The following is a 19,361-nucleotide window of genomic DNA, read 5'->3' as shown; positions in this document are numbered from 1 at the left end:
TTTTCAGCCTTTTTAGTTGGACTACAACTGTTCAGTTTTACCCAACTTCATTTTCATAATATTTTCACAACAGCTAAGGTCAATCTCTTGTTGAGTGTTCTAGTGAAGTGCTATAATCCAGTGTTCGTCAGCACTTTAAAGCATTTTGCAATTTAAATGCATCTAGCTTGCTCAAGGTATCCGATAAAAGATAAATATTTGAGAACGTGTCTATGTTTCTTGGCCACTGAAGAACAGGGTATTAATTTTACAACAAAGTAAAATGGTTTTAGGCTCAGATTAATAGTTGCTGAAAGCAATATTAAGCATGATTACATCTGACCAAGTTTTTATCATAATGATAACTTCTTTTATTATTAAAATATATGATCCAAGTTTGCTTTGAAGAATCTTTACAGCACATTATGAAGCCATTATCTATTGTTTGGACATGATGGCAGTTTTACAAAATCAGTTAAAAATAAAATAAAGCCTATGTTTAAAAACATAACCTTTATTAATGCTCTTCATCGAGCTTCATTTGTATCATACATTGAAATAGCTCTGCTTAAGAAAAAGACAGAAAAAGTGCATTTTTACAAGAGTACTTTTTCCTTTAGATCTCTGTGAAAATGGAAGGAACTGGAATCATAAGTTGAGAAACTGATAAAATGGAACTGCAAGAGACACCAGGCTTTAGCTACATGACCATTTCACTGGAGTCTCTCACTCAAGACCTTCAGGTTTTGTGAACCTTTAATATCCTGACAGTCTAGAGAATCTGAGTTATAACTCTACAGTATATTAACATGGAAAAGGCAGAAAACCCCTTTTCAATGTACAAAGGTGAATTTTAAAAATTGATTAAAAAATCACTTTATACACAATGTATATGCAAACTGTCTTAAATACATGATTTTGGGAAAGTTATTTACAAACTGTTTTCAGTCTGTGGGACAATCCACAGCCGAAGCAGTCATTTTAACTCTTCTCAATTATGCTCATCAACTTTGGCAGATAGAAAACTGATTTCAACAGTACAGCAAATAAGAAAGTGTGACAAAAGCATTGTAAGGGTAACCAAAGATTTGTTCCTCAAAAGCAACAGAAGTACTAGGATTGCCAAAGTTTTCAAGACAGGATAGAGTTTAATCCAGATGCCAGATTATAGTTTTACACTGTGGAAGATTGAACAGACAAAACCACTTCACATACAGGTATGGTACATGAAGCCACCTGTATATGATTTTAAGTGACAGGTATATTTTATTGAAAGAGTGAACCTAACTTAGACTTTTTCTCCCCAATTTTATTAATATTTTTTTAAAAATACATAAAAATACAACATCCAATGTCTGAATAAATATATTTAACAAGTTGCAAGATACCTTATTTTACACAAAAAAATTCAGCTTTAGAAATCTTGTTAAATAACTTCATTGTTATATATTTTATTTTTTGCCTTTTCGTAACAAAATAAAAACTCTGAAATTACATAGAAAAAAAGACAAAATACTTTTGTCAAGGGATAAGATAGTCCACTGAAAACCTATTCACGATTCCACTGTAAACATTAAACATTAAAATATTTGCATAATCGTGTGCTCAAAAATCCTATAAAAAGTGGAAGACTCATTACAACGGTAGTTTCCAGTCAACTACGCTTCCTTTCACAATTTATTTTGTCCAATTTACACCATTAAAATTGGGAACATTGCTGAATACACACTTTGGCAGGTCTGTACAGCAAGTGCTTCTCCAAAAAGAAAAGAAAGGGGGGGGGAAGGGACTCTCACTCAGGATTAAGATACAGCTTGGTGAAAAAAGTGCAGCAATAATTCCATTTTCTGATTAACCTATTTTGATGACTGTTTGGTGCACTTGCTCCTTTAAAAAAAAAAAAGTATTTCCTAATAGCACTGAAATGCTTCATTGGCTATCCAAGTTTCCAAATTTGATTAAGTGCCCTTTTCTGTTTTAACCAAAACAAAAAAAAAAAAAAAAAAAAAAAAAAAAAAACAAAAAATAAGCACAAAGATAGGTGTCCAAGTGCACCCACAAACCTTCAGTTGCCAATTAGCTTAATTAATATCCACAATAAAGTAAAAAATAAAAATCCACAATGACAAGATGGAGGGAGGGGTACGAGGAGAAGAGACAGACACAGTCCAGCAGTGGAAGAGTATACAGAATATACTTGGCAATGTCAAACCAGTTGAGTGCTTTCTATGGTATTTCGGGATTTCTGTCCATGACAGCGACTTGCTGCACAAGGCAGAGGAGACCAGTATCACCTGCATTCAACAGCAAGCACGTTCTGTGGAGGAGAGGAGGACGAAGGGCTCATTCCAGTGTCCGAAGAGGCAGAGGACATGGAAGCTCCTGTGTGAGACACTGTTAAAAAAAATACAAAAAGCATTAAAAAAGCGCCTTTGGTGAACTATTAAGATCATAGAACCGTCAAGTTGGAAGAGATCCCCAGGGTCATCCAGCCCAACCTGCTGCAATGCAGGAATCTCAGCTAAAGCATCCATGACAGATGGCCATCCAACCTCTGCTTAAAAACCTCCAAGGAAGGGGAGTTCAACCCCTTCCAAGGGAGACCGTTCCACTGTCAAACAGCTTGGACTGTCGGAGAGTTCTTCCTGATGTTTAGTTGGAATCTCCTTTTGTGTAACCTGAAGCCATTAGTTCAAGTCCTACTTTCCAGAGCAGGAGAAAACAAGCTGTCCCCCCAAAGTCACTCATTTGAATACTGCCAGGTACTGCCAACTCTTGAACCAGCTTTTCCCACAGCAGTGGATGCTGTTCTCCAGCAACGTCTGGAAGACTGCAGGACCCTCTACTCTAAAGCAAGCCCTCAAACTATGACAAACTATGTTGTGCCAAATGGGGCACACATGCAGAGCAGGGGCTGGAAAGCACCTTGTGGGCAAAAAAGTCAAAAAATATCCAAAACTGAAGAAACATGGAAGACAAAGTTGAGAGGGTACAAATATGCTGTGCTACAAGAGGTGGGGGATGCCATCTGCACATTTTGGCTTTTTAGCCCCAACTTTCCCAGAGCAGCCACCAATATCACCCAAAAAGCAGCTCCCGTGAGGTGCTGCCCGTCTCTTTGTGCTCAGATCTTAAGAGCACATCCAGTTCAGCCCCTTCACACATTTCAGTTTCATCCCTCCTTGTTGCAGATGGTACAGTGGTGCCCCGCAAGACGAACGCCTCGCAAGATGGAAAACCCGCTAGACGAAAGGGTTTTCCGTTTTGGAGGGGCTTCGCAAAACAAATTTCCCTATGGGCTTGCTTCACAAGATGAAAATGTCTTGCGAGTTCTTGCGGTTTCCCCCCCTTTTTCTAAGCAGCTAAGCCGCTTATCAGCTGATCCGCTAAGCTGATAAGCCGCTAAACCGCTAATAGCGCTAATCCGCTAAGCTGTCAATGGGCTTGCTTCGCAAGACGAAAAAACCGCTAGACGAAGAGACTCATGGAACGGATTAATTTCGTCTTGCGAGGCACCACTGTATGCCCTTTTTAAAAAACTGACAATGGCCTTGGTCACAATTCCACAATTAAAATGTTATATAAACACTCCAAACATGGAGAGCACGCATGGCAATGCCTGGAAAGAGAAACTGCACAGGCCTTCTGACACCACCACTCACCCAAAAGCCTGTATGTCTGACAAAGACTGAACTTGCCTTCTCTGTCTTTCTTTTTTAATCGTTTTCTTCTCCTGTCTATGGTGGCGACTTCAGACTTCAGAGACATGTAGTATTTTCTGATTTCCTGCAGTTTTTCTTGTAGGAAAGAGATCCTCTCTGCACTGCTCATGTTGTCCAATTCATCTTTGGGGGGAAAAATAATTGAAAAGGCTTTGACAATCCAGAAGGAACATCCATGTACTGTTGTAACCCTATTTCCCACCCAAATTATCTACTGTACAAAAGGGGGGGGGGAGCACTTACTGAGTTGGACGCTCCACTTATACACCCTTGGAGAAATGTTTTGATGGTTCTTGTCCCTCTGCTTGTCCTTATCCCCATCTTTGATATTTGGGGATAATACTCTAGCAGGCGACCTAGTGAGCTTCTGCGGCTTGGAGAGACCAATGTGTTTTACTGGAGTACATTTGCTTGAGCTATCCAGTGCAGGAAGATCTTCGCTATCACTGCTTTGTCCTGCAACAACATGACACAGTATATTGGGTTGTCCCATTCCTACACAGCACTCTTTTAGACAACAGTATGCATTCAATATGTGACCCTTAGCATCTATATACCACAGTTTAATAGTTCAAAAGTGCTTCAATACATTATTTCAATAATCTTTACAACGGCTCTGCAGAAAGGGGGTGGGGAGGCGAACACAAGAGAGGTCTACCTATGACACACAAGCAACACAGCCAGATAGGCAGGGTATAAATAATAAAACTATTATTATTATTAAGTAGGGCAAACATGGTTGTGCCCAAGTCTTTTACAGGCTTTTCACAGGTATCTGGTTGCCCACTGTGAGAACATGATGTTGGACTAAGTGGGCTTTTGGCTTGATCCAGCAGAGCTCTTGTGATGTTCTTAGAATGCAGCAATGTGGGACGCCCTTCTCTGCACATCTAAGCAACCTCAGTTTTCCCCTCCCTGCCCGGCTTTTTTGCAGACACTCAACATATGCATGACTGCAAAAGGCAAGCTGTCTTTAATAATAATAAATAATAATAATTTATTATTTGTACCCCGCCCATCTGTCTGGGTTTCCCCAGCCACTCTGGGCGGCTTCCATAAAAACCAAAAATACACTAAAATATCACAGATTAAAAACTTCCCTGAACAGGGAACATAAAGTTAAGGACATTAAGGACATAAAGTTACTACACAATTCAGTTGAGCAGAGAACATTTCCATCTGATTATTAAAACTCATACGGCACACAAATACTACCATTTTAACCATATTTCCAAGTTGGAATTCTTACGTTTCCTTCTCTAGAGGGAAAATAGCCCTCCACAGGATGTCTTACAAAGTGATGACATGTTTAAGATTAAAATTCTGAAGCCTATGTTAGCAAAACAACAGGCCTTCGTATTTCTAGCTCTCATTCTACTGGAAGGTAATCAAGTGAAAAAGGTATTTCATAGAATCAGCGTGTTGGTAGGGACCACGGGGGTCATCTAGTCCAACCCCCTGCAATGCAGGAATCTCAACTAAAGCATCCCTAACAGGTGGCCATCCAACCTCTGCTTTAAAACCTCCACGGAAGGAGAGTCCTCCACCTCTTGAGGGAGACCATTCCACTGCAGAAAAGCTCTTTTACCACCCGAAGGTTCTTCCTAATGTTTAGTTAGAATCTCCTTTCTTGTAATTTGAATCCATTGGTTCAGGTTTGCCCCCTGGAGCAGCAGAAAACAAGCATGCTCCATCTTCCATGTGACAACCCTTCCGGTATTTAAAGTTCACCTTGACAATTAGATGAGCTGCTTTGAATTTTATTAAGTCTTTTGCCAGCAATGTCTAGCCATACTGTGGAAGAGCAGCCACATCTAGACTCTCTACTTAGTACACTGGAAACCAATGCAGGGAATGCATTCTGTGCTGACAACATTTCCACTACTGCTAAGGAAAGGTTTCCACTCCACTTTCTGAGTGGAGATCTTTACCCTGGGCCTGCATATATATTAGAACCATTTTAACTAATTTGAATATGTGGGACTGTATTTAATATTTTTTACACTTCACTTGTTTTCTGGCTGTAAATTTCATTTGTTTTGTAACTATGTATTTTATCATTCTAACCCATCCTGGTAAGGGACTGTAAGAAATCTAATAAACAAAGGTTGCAACTTATCATGTTCTGGGTTCAAAAGTAGCTCCTTCTGGGGAAAATAGGCAGCCCAGCTCTCCCTAAATCATCTCCCTAACCACAGCGTAAGCAAGAAGGCTGGACTAAGCAAACAGAGCAAAATCCCTTCCAGAGAAAGATTATGAAACGTACCTGTCCCATTCTTCTCATTTTTGGCTACAGTGCTTGCTCGTTTTGGAGTACGCTTTTGCTTTTTGGCCAGTGAGCTGCTGCTGTTGTCACCAGGCCTTTTTTGACCTGAAAATAAAATGAAAGGTGCCTTTTCATTTTATAGTCTTTAATGGTACAACTGAACTACCACCAAGCTCTTTAAAGTCACAGGACTGGAAGGATCGACCATCCCCACACCACCCGTAATGACAAGCCAGACCATCAGGGATGACAAAACACAGTGTGCCGCAAACAGAAACAAAACACGCCCAGTATATTCTTGGGAAGGAATGGAAGTGAGAATGGTATGGAGAGAAAACAACCAGGAAGAGACCAGAAACAATAAGCAGCCAATGAGAATATTAACACTACTGCTAATTTATATCCTGCCCTTCCTCTCAAAGAAGCCCAGGGTGCCAAACATGTCACTGGTAAAATACAATTAAAACATACAATTGCAGTAAAAGAAGCAGAATTCTAGTTCTTTCTTTGTGGCCTTCCTGCCTGAGGAGGTTTAATGGCTCTTCACTACACTAGTAACCTCCAAGGATGCATTTCTGTAAAAAACGGTAGATTTCTATAGATCTTTTTGGGCACTCCAGGTCCAACCACCTTTAAATAAATAACAACAACAACAAATAGCAATAAATTATTCTGACTTGCAACTCATCAGGCTAAACGAGAGGGAGCAGCAACTGTCATTTTGGCAATCGAGGTGCTACCGAAGTCATGATTTGGCTAGATCCTCTCCCCGATACATTTCACCCCTCAAATACAGAATTCTGGCCCTCTGATGTGCATGCCCTAGCAGCCTTTTTAATAACCTCCAGCTGCATGCCTCACAGACTGTGGCTGCACTACTCCCACAAGGGAGTGAGGCTGCAGTTCTAAAGAAGCACGTCCACACAACTCTGGAAATGTACTTGCGTCATATGCGAATTCAGGGGCAAACAAGCTTGGCAACGAAGCCTCGGCTTCATCTATGTGAACCAGCTTAGCATAATCTGCTTATTTTTCACAAACATAACAGATTGAGACCCACACATTTTGGCCAGCCTTTGTGGCTGCCCAGGAAGCCACTCCTCCCCCCACCCAGAAGGTCTTGTCCCTGACCTTGAACCCGGGGCTCCAAAATTTGGTGCAAGGACACCCCCCCCTGCTTCCCCTCTCTGGCTTCTGGGGACTGGCACAGGGACAGAGATGAGTGCTGCCACAGTAGCACTATGGAGATGACACAAGCCTGGTGCAACTGGGGGGATGATCCCCATGGGCTAGGGATAGATATATTTTTTTTGCAATGCACCTCTAAGGAACTGCATGAAAAGGACAGGCCCTTGCCCCCTTCTCCAGCTTGGAATTGGGCACTCATCTCCTCAAGCTGCATTCAACTTCCAGTTGCTCAGAGCATCGCTGAAAAGCAGGCTGGGCAAACGGGGAACACTTGCCATGGCTATCAGAATTGGGGGCTCCAGATGTTGGATATCGCCGTGCTGCTAGTTTACAAGCAGCAGCCAATTTCAATACTTCTGCTCCCAAACCCCTATTTTATTGTTAGCTGCCTCGATGGGATAAAAATAAACGACTAAACAACAAAAACGGAATGGCAGGATAAATTACCAAATTATATCGAATTGGCTAGATTAACAAGAGGTAATTAGGGGACTCCCCAGACAAGAATTCCAAAAAGAATATAAAGAATACTTGTAAATGTAAAGAATACTTTACAAAACAGTGCCCTAAAATACACACCTGCACTTGTTTCAAAAGTCATAATTTGAAAAAAAAATCATAATAATAATTCATAAAGGAAACAGTTTATAAGAAGTAAATAAGGAGGCCATGTACAGGATAAAGGAAGATTTTTATTTTGTCATTTGTTTTGTTTTATTTTATGTTTATTTTATGTTATGTTCATGTCTAATGTTGGTGGATTTGTTTATTTGAGTTGTGGATTTGTGTTGTAAATAAAATTAGAATAATAATGAATGAATGACCAAGCAAAATGTGACTCCTTGCTTCTAATCCTTCAGTGTTTTTGCAAGTCATGCTTTCAGCATGTTTACGAAGAGAGGGAATTTTACTTTAACAAAATTTATATTCTGCTTGATTGTAAGCAAACCTCCATGTGGATTACAAAAACCACTTTATGGAAGCACCAAAATGAAGTTTCCAGTTAGAAGCTGGCACTTACCCCTCTCCCCGATCTCCCTTTCTGGGATGGCGATGCTACAATTGCTTGAAGTAGTAGTGAAAGCCTCAAACCCATTGGCAGACTCGCTCTCACAGAGACCTTCCTGAGACTCTTCAGCCACGCTGTCCACTTCAATGGTGATGTCACTTTCACTCTTGATGCTCCGTGATTCATCCTGACTTAAGGTGAGAGGAGAGGCCACAGAGAAGTTCGGCTGGACCACGGGAGGTAAGGCAGGCGGGTTTGAAGTGGGGTGGCTGGAGTCGGGTTTCTCTGCTATGAACTTTTCAGGCCCGATCTTGTCCTTTTCGTCCACGTCGTCCAAGTCCACTTCGTGGCAGAGGAGTGTTTCGGGCCCGATCTGAGGCATGGAATCGTCCTCGTCTTTCAGCGCGGGGTTGCGGTTTTCCTCGGAACAATTGAAGTGTTCGCCTCCCCGACCCTGAAGACGCTGATCGGATTCTGCCACCAGTGATGGCATTTCTTCGTTCTCGTTTCTGAGCGAGTCATCTGCACCAAAGTCCTTACATTCTTCTGTCCCAGAACATTCATTTGTCCTCCCCTCGGACACGATATTTGGCACTTCCATCTCGCCCACCAGCCGGACCCGTTTGTCGGGGGATGGCTGTTCCGTAGTCTTCCTTTTCGAAAGCTTCTTATCTTTTGCACAAGGATCTGTGTCATTCTCAGAAGGGGTGCTCAATCCTTTACTGTCCAATGACGACGTGTCTAATCTTTCAGAATCTGAGAGATGTTCGCTTGCTGCCTCTTCCTGGTTTAGTGGCGTGCTCTTTACATTCTCCAGGGAGGAGTCTCTTGTTCTGTTCCGCCGTCCTTTCGCTCTAGGTGATTTTTCCATCTCTCTCTTGATATCTTCTACTTGGTCACTTTTGTTTCCAAAAATCTGAAAAACTTGTTCGTTTTCTTCAACTTCGAGTTTCAAAGGTTCCAAAGGGTGGATCTGATTCCCGTCATTCTCTTTCAGCACAAGTGAGATCTTTGGGATTTCTTCATCAGGTTTTTCAACTGTTCGTTTCTCATCTTTTTCTGGGTCAGAATTGGCTGGAGAAAACTCTTCATTCGCATTCTTTTCAGAAGATTCATCCGCATCGCTGTCAGATGAAATCGAGTCTACCAAAAAATACATGCACAGAACAAGTAGTCAAGGCACAACTTCATATGAAAGTTGTTATCAGCACTTAAGTCATTCAAAGCCCATTGATTTTCAATCATTCTATTCTTGAGTATGACTGCTGAGGCCAATTCCCAGAGTAGTTTAGCAATCCCTCTTTCACAGGGAACTCTGGAAAATGTAGCTCTGTGAAGGGAATACGTCTCCACTCAGAACTCTTAACGAATTATGGCTCCCAGAATGGCTGCTTAAATTGGTATCATAGTGCTTTAAACATACAGTGGTGCCTCGCAAGACGAAAATAATCCGTTCCGCGAGTCTCTTCGTCTAGCGGTTTTTTCGTCTTGCAAAGCAACCCTATTAGCGGCTTAGAGGATTAGCGCTATTAGCGGTTTAGCGGCTATTAAAGGCTTAGCGGCTTAGCTGCTAAAAGGCTATTAGCGGCTTAGAAAAAGGGGGGGAAACCGGAAAAAATCGCAAGACTCGCAAGACGTTTTCATCTTGCGAAGGAAGCCCATAGGAAAATTCATCTTGCGAAGCGCATCGAAAAACGGAAAACCCTTTCGTCTAGCGGGTTTTTCGTCTAGCGGGTTTTTCATCTTGCGGGGCACCACTGTATTATGTGAATGTCACCTTAGTTGGGTACCCCCCATACGGTAAAAAGAAATATTATTTTAATAAGGCTACAAAGAAAGTAGGCTAGAACAAAGGTATAGTTTGAAACTGTCTATAAATAAAGTACAGCTCCTCTCTCATTGCTAATGATGACTGGGGAGATGGGAGCATTCAGAAGGTTAAACTTCTGTAAAGTGTAAGTATTTCATACCTAATGACGCAGCTGCATTTCACCCTCTGCTCTGTCTCAAGAGTACAATAGGTCTCATTAGAAGCATGAAGAATCTGTTTATGAGATTCACACTGTTTTACACCATAAAAGATTGTAATCAAGAGCCAACGGAAGCAATAGGTATTGCTCCTCTCCCCAACTGCAGGCAGTGTCCTGTCTCAATCCTCTTCACATACATTCCCCCCTCCCCAGATTTCATAATACATCTTCCCACAACATATGGGAAAAAAATCTACTCACCATTTGACCCTCTGTCAGAATCCAACATTCCTGAGCTACGTCTTGTTTGCCTGCGAGACATTCCTAAAAATTAAAGGAAGAGGGTGTATCAGTGATTGGGAGCAAGAACACTACAAAGAAAAGCTTTTATTTATTTTCCAACTGTGTGTGTGTGTGTGTGTGTGTGTGTGTGTGTGTGTGTCCATTACTTGTGGAACGCCCTCCCATCAGATGTCAAAGAGATAAACAACTACCTGACATTTAGAAGACATCAGTGAAGTTTTTTATGTGTGACATTTTAATGTATTCTTAATCTTTGTTGGAGGCCACCCAGAGTGGCTGGGGAAACCCAGCCAGATGGGCGGGGTTCAAATAATAAACTATTATTATTATTATTATTATTATTATTATTATTATTATTATTATTAGCACATTATGCTTTACACCTCATGCCTTTTAAATCAGAAGAAAAGATTTGCCATCCTAAAGAGCATCATTAGCTGCTTGTTCAAGAGCCTTTGTAAAAAACCATGCACCAAAAAAATATTATTATTAGCACATTATGCTTTACACCTCATGCCATTTAAATCAGAAGAAAAGATTTGCCATCCTAAAGAGCATCATTAGCTGTTTGTTCAAGAGCCTTTGTAAAAAACCATGCACCAAAAATCCCAGTCCTGAACTGGAAATACCTTCAGTCCCGTTAGGCAAGGGTGAGCCATCCGGCAGGCTGCCGCGCGAGTTTCGGGCTCCTGGTTTACTTTCGCTATTAGGAGTTTTGGGCAGACCACACGACAGGTTTGAGAGAAGAGTCGATTTCAGAGGAGGGCGCCCCCGTTTCACCTTTTGCTTCTCCTCTTCTCTCTTTTCATCTTTTTCACTCTCTTCTTTACTCTGAACACAGATACATACGAATGGTCATTTTACTACTGTGCAACACATCTTAAGGGATTTACAGAAAGAAAGGGTAATCAGAAAGGGAAAAGTCCCCTTTTTGAAAATAAAAAGGTTGTTTAGAAAAATAAGGCTATTGAATAATGCTACATACTTTTGCTTTTTTCTTTTGCTTCTTCTTTGAGCCTCCCTTCTCCACAGGCCAAATAATCCTATCAGCTTTCACCCATTCATCGTATCTACGGAAAACATACCATGCAGAATTAATACTCCTGTTAAAAATGGCTTTAGAGCAAAGGCTAATTGTAAAAAGAATCTCACCCTAAAAAGCATCCCCACCCCTAGATTTCAAGCCTACAAAGGAAGTCTTGCACCATACCCCCCCAATGTTTTTAATTTTAAAAGGTTAGTAGGTGAACTATAAACAGCACATCCCAACATTTCCAGTAAGTCAGTAGTCATTTCAGATATTGAATGATTCTAGGTGTAAAATAAAATTCTTTTTTTCCAAAATGAAGAAACTGTCCAATGACTTGTTATATATATATTTTTAATGTATCTCAACTTCTTTCTTGCTTTACAGTTTTTCCTTCTCTCTGTGCCCCATACCTCCCCAGATCTGCTCCAGAAGTTTGGAGAACACTCCAGAACAGTGGGTGTGTGGCAGAAAGAGAGGGGGAGTTCCACTACGCTAGCAGAAACCCTTGAACCGATAATAGAATTATAGAATTGTACAGTAGATAACCCCAAAGGTTATCTAGTCCAACCCCCTGCAATGCAGGGATTCTGCCACAGCCGTCCCTAGGTGGGCTCAAACCACTAACCTTCTGGCTAACAACCAGACACACTGGCCCACTGTGTCACCTGCTCCTGGATATTGCCCTTAGTGTTCAATTGTGTCCATAAAGAAAAGGGAAACCATCAAAGGTTTGCCATGTCTTCATTTAACATTGCTGAGTAAACAAGAGGCTGTCCATCAAATCTTACCATGTGTGGGCACTCCTGACAGTATCATTTTCCTAAGTGAATATTTTTGGGGCACATTGACTCATCCCAAGTTGAATTTTTAAAATGGCTGCACGAAGCAGCTCCTAATACAGCCCAGGCAAAACACTTGACGATGCTCACGCCTGATCAAAGCACACCAGGATAAAAGAGGAGGAGGGGCAGGACTGAGGGCACCTGTCTGCAGGGCCTCAGGTAGCCCACCTGAATGTTTATTTGCCACTACAATATAACTGCAAAGCAAGATTACAAGGTTGACTTTCTTCTCTCCTCACCTTACATTCCAGCCATAATAATGCACCAAATACAAAACCTCTCCGTCATCATTCTCTGTACTTTTAATACTGGCTTCGTAAATTTTCTGAGTTTTGCCACGGCCGTATTTTACTTTCACTTTGGTTCCCGTTAGGCAAGGCTCTGTGTCTTCGTCGCCCTCCTCTCCTTCCGATTCTCCTCGGTTTTCGAGTTCTTCCCTGCAGCAAGACAGGTAACAGGATGCAAACTAATTAGAGGCCAGACGTGGGCAGCAGCTGTGATCCTCCTCACTTACATTATGCTTGCATGGCGGCAATGCAGCACTGCCAACCTCTGCCTTGAATGAAAGTGACTCAGCAACTGAATCCAGGCAAAAGTGCACTTTTCCAAGTAATGAATCTTGTGCAAGCACCTAATCAATCCCACAGAGCCACAGTGGAGCTGATGGAAAGCGCTCAAGTCAATCTCAATGCAAGTCGCGATTAGCCTTTCATGACATTCATTTTAATTTGTTACTGCTGAGTACTTTTCTCAAGTGACTGCCTACTAGTTAAAGAAAGGCCTTTCACAAACAAATGCACAACTGCATGGTGTTCTAATGCCACCTTGAATTTGTACCCAAACAATTATCTGAGAAGCCAAAGGATGCATAGGAATTAGAGCAGCAACCCACTTAAATCAAAACATCATGAGTTTCAGTCAATCAATTAAAACCTGAATATAGGTAAAACAAGTGTTTCTGAAGCAAGAAGTATATTTTCTTAGAAGAGTTCTTTCTCCTGTGTATGCGGGGAAGGAGAAATGGCTCATTAGGTGGTGCTTGCTACCTTCAGTTTTTGTTACGTATTTTGTAAATAAATAAATCCCAATAAAACCAGGCGTACCTTTTTATCAACTCAAGGTTTTAAAAATAAAATAAATCTAACTGGATTAAACAGGGCAATCCTAATAGCTACATCAGCTTGAATATTACATCTTACAGAAGAAGAAGAAGAGAAGAGTTTGGATTTGATATCCCGCCTTTCACTCCCCTTCAGGAGTCTCAAAGCGGCTAACATTCTCCTTTCCCTTCCTCCCCCCCAACAAACACTCTGTGAGGTGAGTGGGGCTGAGAGACTTCAAGGAAGTGTGACTGGCCCCAGGTCACCCAGCAGTTGCATGTGGAGGAGTGGAGACGCGAACCCGGTTCCCCAGATTACGAGACCACCGCTCTTAACCACTACACCACACTGGCTCTCGTGTACCCTGCACACAAATATATTACTGTTATACAAGAAGCTCTTTCAAAATGCCTTCTGTAAATGCCTAGTACAGCCCAGCACGACAACAGCACTTCGTATCCATATTCTTAAAAAAGTTCCCTTCTGATGGAACTGATGAATAAGCTGTGCTCAAGCACAGATTATGCTGTCGGAAGTCACCTTAGGGATTTTTTTTTTTTTTTTGCTAAAGCTGAACACCCCAAGATTTTGCTTTAAGGTAGCCTAGATTCATGCTTTTGAATCCTGGTGCTGGAGGAGACTATTAAGAGTCCCATGGACTGCAAGAAGATCCAACCTCTCCATTCTTAAGGAAATAAGCCCTGAGTGCTCACTGGAAGGACAGATCCTGAAGCTGAGGCTCCAAGACTTTGGCCACCTCATGAGAAGAGAAGACTCCCTGGAAAAGACCCTGATGTTGGGGAAGATGGAGGGCACAAGGAGAAGGGGACGACAGAGGACGAGATGGTGGGACAGTGTTCTCAAAGCTACCAGCATGAGTTTGACCAAACTGCGGGAGGCAGTGGAAGACAGGAGTGCCTGGCGTGCTCTGGTCCATGGGGTCATGAAGAGTCGGACATGACTAAACAACAACAAAGATTCATAGGCTACGGGTAATGGGAAACTATGGAAATTGCCATATATTTATTTCGCCAAAGAAAAGGCAGGAATTTTGTGTAGAGCTACTGCAGGAACTTGTGGCCCCTTCAGGTATTGCTGGACTCCAACTCCCACTGGTCCCAGCTGGCATGGCCAATATTCAGGGATGATGGGAGTTGTAGTCCAACATCTTGAGGTGCACAGATTCCCCAACCCTGGCACTGAAGCCTCCTATAACCTTCTTCCTCTTGGAGCCATCATACTACCAAGCTCTTTGTTAGCTGCCAGCTTTTTAAAAAGGATGAAGACTTTATCCATTTATGTTCTTATGCTGAGCCTGCCCTATAAAACGACACCTTTTGAGATGCAATTTAACATGGATTAAGGGTCATTTTCACTGGGTCCAATTTCTAGACTTTTACACTCGCGTGGTACAGCATCAAACAAAAAAAAGTAGAAGTAGTAAAGATATATTTCTTGCCTCCTGTCCTCCTCTTCATCTGACTCCTTGTCAGATTCCTCTTCCTTTTTTGCTTTCTTTTCCTTTTGCTTTGGTGTGGTCTTTCTGCTCCCAAGTGGCAGCTCATTTTCCCTTTTTTCTGCATTACTGGACACGTCTTCTACATCTTTGTTCTCCTTGTTGCTGTCTCTTAGTTTCTCCGGCATTTTATCATCTTCACCTTCCTTTTTAGCGACAGTGACATCACGAACAAGTCTCCTTCGTCCCTATGATAGTTGGGGGGTTTTGGGGGGGAGAGGGAGGGAGAAGAAAGCATGTTGTTTAAAACTGCATTGCTGCCTTCAAGGCAGTAGGATTACACAATACATTGCTGCAGTATTAAGTTAAAGCTTTTTTCCTTGACTTGCGGGGCATCAGGGAATTCACCGACAAGCAAAATATATACCTGAAAGCCACCATTACAGCTTTATGAATAGGTATCTAAAAACAAGGATTCTGTTACCACGTAAGCAGCGTGAGCAGCAACAGATACAACCATGAGGAAAACAGGACTGAGAAAACGCAGGAGGTAATGAGCTGCTAGCTTCTTCCAGAATAAACATTAGCTTACTCTCATTGGCCTATAGCTGGTTAATTAAACCCCTGCTGGGAAACCAAGAGTAGGAACCTCCTTTTTCACTGTACTTTTTCTTTCTTTCCATTTATTTATAACCAAGCAAGGTATAACAGATGTCAGATAAAATAAAAATAGAAAGAGATATCTAGAACTAATCATATAGGATTACATTTCCATTCCAAAGTGGAACAAAAAAAATTAGTATCACAAGGCTCTAAGTGATGGACCTTACCCTAGGAGACCTCTGCTCAGTTTCTTCTTTTTCACTTTCACTGCTGCAATCGTTTTCATCCTCCTCATTGCGAACCTCTATGGGGAACATCTCTGGCTCTTCTTTTACACTTTCCTCCATTGGCTCTTCTGGTTTCTGTACTGCTTCTATTATTTTTGGTTCATTGTGGTGGATGGTTCTAAACTGAATGTTTGCAGACCGGCAGTACTCTTCAAAACCATAAAGATACCTACAGGTTTCGGAAAAGGAATTTATTGGCAATGTAAAAATAAAATCAAATAAGGCTCTTTCCATCACCTAGGCAGCACAGAGGGAGAACGCGAACTCCTTTAACACCCTCAAGTTCTGCTCTAACACAAGAGGAGGTTCTGATCTACAGAATAATTCTTCCAACAATTGCAGCGCTATCGTTCCCCCACGCCACCCTCCAATTTTAATCCTCAGTCACAGTGGGAAGGTTTCTCTCTGACTTCCTGGTGTCCTGACATATGGCTGCTCAGTGCACAGAGGACTCTTGGAAATGTGATTCTTATTAGGCTGGCTTGGGTAGCCATATCCTAGGGTAATAAGCAGAGATATGAATGAGCCTTGTGGTCGCGCATGCAGCTCCTTCACTTGATATGACTAATAAGGACTGCCTCTCCCAGTACGAACCGATCCAGACCCTGTGCTTGTCACCTGAGGCCCTTCTGTATCTGTCCCCCCCCCCCTGAGAGGTACAGAGGGTGACAACAAGAAAAAGAGCTTTTTCTGAGGTGGCTCCCGGACTGTGGGATGCTCTCTCTAGAGAGGTCAGCCTGGCACCATCCTTGCATGTCTTTGGGTGCTAGGCAAAAACATTCCTCTTTACACAATCTATGGCATTTTAAATGTGGGGAGAATTGTTGAGGATACGTTTTTTTCTGCAATTGTTTTAAAGTTTTTATTTTATTTTATTAAGCTATGCATTTTATGTTTTTAATGATGCACACTGCCCTGGGATCGTCGGATAAAGGGCGGTTTATGAGTAAATAAATCAAGGGGAAGTCTTCAGTTAGCTACAATTTCCCCATGTCATTCGTAGTGACTTCCTTATTTCCACAATCTATATATCACTTAATTACAATAGTTTCTAAGCAGGGTACAAGAAGCTCAACACTTAAAAAAAGAGAAAAAGGCCAAGCTATAAAATTTCAAACCATGGCTTAATATCCCGTTTTGTCCTGAAGCCATTTAATCACCATTTCCCAGTATGGACATAATGCAAAACTCTAAGTTCAGTTGAAGTCTCTCTCCTAGTTTGCTTGCTTGCTTCTGTCAAGGGAGGAGCAGAGGGATTATAGGAGGAGTTGCAAGGCTTGTTTGTACTTAGGGCTTAACTAAGCAGAAATATGATTGCCCAAATGAGGCCATAAATTCCAGCTGCCGCCGACTTACCATTTTGCTTTTAAATGTAGTATTACATTTGGAAGTTTAAGTTGTTAGCCACAGCAGACAGCAGTTGGGACTGCTGAGTTAGCAAGACAGAAAAATGTACAGTAGCTAAAAACCTGTACAGCACCGTGAAGTTATCGTTAGTGATATTCCCTCTTGCTATTGTCTATATTGCCTCCTCCCCCTGCCAAATCCTGCTTATGATTTCCTTTGGGTCTAAGTAAGTTTTGAGTAAAGGTAAAGGTAAAGGTACCCCTGCCCGTACGGGCCAGTCTTGACAGACTCTGGGGTTGTGCGCCCATCTCACTCAAGAGGCCAGGGGCCAGCGCTGTCCGGAGACACTTCCGGGTCACGTGGCCAGCGTGACATCGCTGCTCTGGCGAGCCAGAGCCGCACACGGAAACGCCGTTTACCTTCCCGCCAGTAAGCGGTCCCTATTTATCTACTTGCACCCGGAGGTGCTTTCGAACTGCTAGGTTGGCAGGCGCTGGGACCGAGCAACGGGAGCGCACCCCGCAGCGGGGATTCGAACCACCGACCTTTCGATCGGCAAGCCCTAGGCGCTGAGGCTTTAACCCACAGCGCCACCCGCGTCCCTAAGTTTTGAGTAGTTGTACCTTAAATAAAAAGAGAGACTACTTACTTTCTATAAGCAGTTTTTACATTGTAGGAAGCAGCGGAGTTCAAAATAGGAATGCCAAGGTCCATATAAATTTGCTTCCATACGGCTCCACTATCAATCTGTCCGGGAGGTAGAGAAGTATTTTAGGAGTGCAGGAGTGCACATATATAAATTAAATAGAAAACTAAAACAATGTTAGCTTGAAATTAAAGGCTAGCTTTAAGAAATGCCATACTTACATTGTCACACCCACCCTGCTGATATACCAGTCTGAAAAGTTTGAAGAGGTTAAGATCCTTATAGCCCAGAACAGGTGGCTTATTGATAGGAGTTCCTAATTAATATAAAAGAGATATCAAAAGAAGCATTTATTACACAGGCTTTGCGCTTTTACTCTAAAGCACCTATCTACACTTTATAGCTTATAAATAGCGACTTGCCTGATGTCATCTCTAGGCACCCAGGCTGGTCCCATTATTCCCCTCCAGCCTATTAGACCACAATCAAGCAACAAATATTGGAAGTGAATTATTATTATTATTATTTGGCTGGTAAGTTATTTGCATGGCTACATTATAGGCTTCTTCTTCTAACTGCTTGGCTGTGAGCATCTGGAAGCAGAAGTTGATACCTGGTGCCTGCTTTGGTAAAACAGATTCTTCTAAATAGGATACAGACTGGCTTTAAGATAATGATGTGTCAAGTTAAATGTCACCTTTAAAAGTAATGGAAATTCCAACCTCTTCTCCCTTCCGGAGTGGGGCGTAAATAGACTCAACACTCAATTAGTAATTTGACAGAATCATTTTTTGCAAATGAGGAATAATTTTTTTAAAGAGTTGAGGATACAAGCAGCAAAAAATGGAGGGGAAAATGACCATTCAGAGCTTAAAAGCACAATCTTAACAGTCTACTCAGAACCAAATCCTCCTGAACTCAGTGGTGCTTACTTCTAGGAAAGTGGAATCAGGATTGCGGCCTAATATTTTATTATGTTCAATTAGGACCAAGGCTCAAGTATAGAAAACCACTCAAACTGGTGTAAAACAATGTGGATGGTAGATTGGGACAGGCAATCCCCAGCACTGAATCCTTCAGGACTCGGAAGGTCACACTGGTTGTCCATATGATGCCTAAATAAGGCCCTTGTATCTCTGCTTGATCACCAAAGTCTTCAGTAGAGTCACTGTTGGTGGTCAGAGAATCGTACAGTAAGGTGGGACGCAAAGGGTCATCTAGGATCCAACCTCCTGCAATGCAGGAATCTCAGCATGGTCCCCCATGGCTCATAGCCATAAGGATCTGCATGCCCAGTATTTTGTGGAACTCTCTATTAGCTGGTGCCAGACAGGCCTTCTTCCTAATGAACTTCCAGAACTTCTTTTAAAAAAGAATTTTAGAAGGTATTTTCATCAGTTCTTATTTTATGTTTTAACTCATTTTTAGTCTCATTGCATTGGGTCTCCTGTATGCTGCTTAGAGACAACTGCAATTAGCAGTATACAAACTGAAAAAATAAATACAGTCCCCCCCCCCACTGCAAAAATATAATCTGCAATCCAGGATTTATTATAGAAAATGAAAATATGCAGTGGCCCCATGAAGTCAACCACCCTTAAATATGTGCATGC

General features: G+C 41.9%; 1 protein-coding gene across 5 annotated transcripts in view; it reads right to left on the bottom strand.

Moving 5' to 3' along the window:
• Positions 1-473: 473 nt before the first annotated feature.
• ARID4A (AT-rich interaction domain 4A) overlaps positions 474-19,361 on the bottom strand; it is a 60,715-nt gene continuing 41,827 nt past the window's right edge. For 4 of the 5 annotated variants that reach the window (XM_083731504.1, XM_083731503.1, XM_083731501.1 and 1 more), the window contains 13 exons: positions 17,970-18,064; positions 17,752-17,849; positions 15,696-15,924; positions 14,869-15,113; positions 12,549-12,746; positions 11,423-11,507; positions 11,067-11,268; positions 10,396-10,458; positions 8,177-9,307; positions 5,968-6,072; positions 3,945-4,157; positions 3,642-3,824; positions 474-2,373 (listed from right to left, as the gene is read on the bottom strand). In XM_083731504.1, coding sequence (XP_083587630.1) covers positions 2,270-2,373; positions 3,642-3,824; positions 3,945-4,157; positions 5,968-6,072; positions 8,177-9,307; positions 10,396-10,458; positions 11,067-11,268; positions 11,423-11,507; positions 12,549-12,746; positions 14,869-15,113; positions 15,696-15,924; positions 17,752-17,849; positions 17,970-18,064 — 2,951 coding nt within the window. In that variant the 3' untranslated portion in view covers positions 474-2,269. The remainder of the gene's footprint in view (positions 2,374-3,641; positions 3,825-3,944; positions 4,158-5,967; positions 6,073-8,176; positions 9,308-10,395; positions 10,459-11,066; positions 11,269-11,422; positions 11,508-12,548; positions 12,747-14,868; positions 15,114-15,695; positions 15,925-17,751; positions 17,850-17,969; positions 18,065-19,361) is intronic. The other variant, XM_083731505.1, reaches the window with a different exon arrangement.

This window comes from Podarcis gaigeae (genome assembly GCF_964106915.1).
Source record: "Podarcis gaigeae genome assembly, chromosome: 1".
Lineage (NCBI taxonomy): Eukaryota > Metazoa > Chordata > Lepidosauria > Squamata > Lacertidae > Podarcis > Podarcis gaigeae.
Note: the sequence above shows the minus strand (reverse complement) of the source record. Positions and strands in the feature narration are given on the sequence as shown.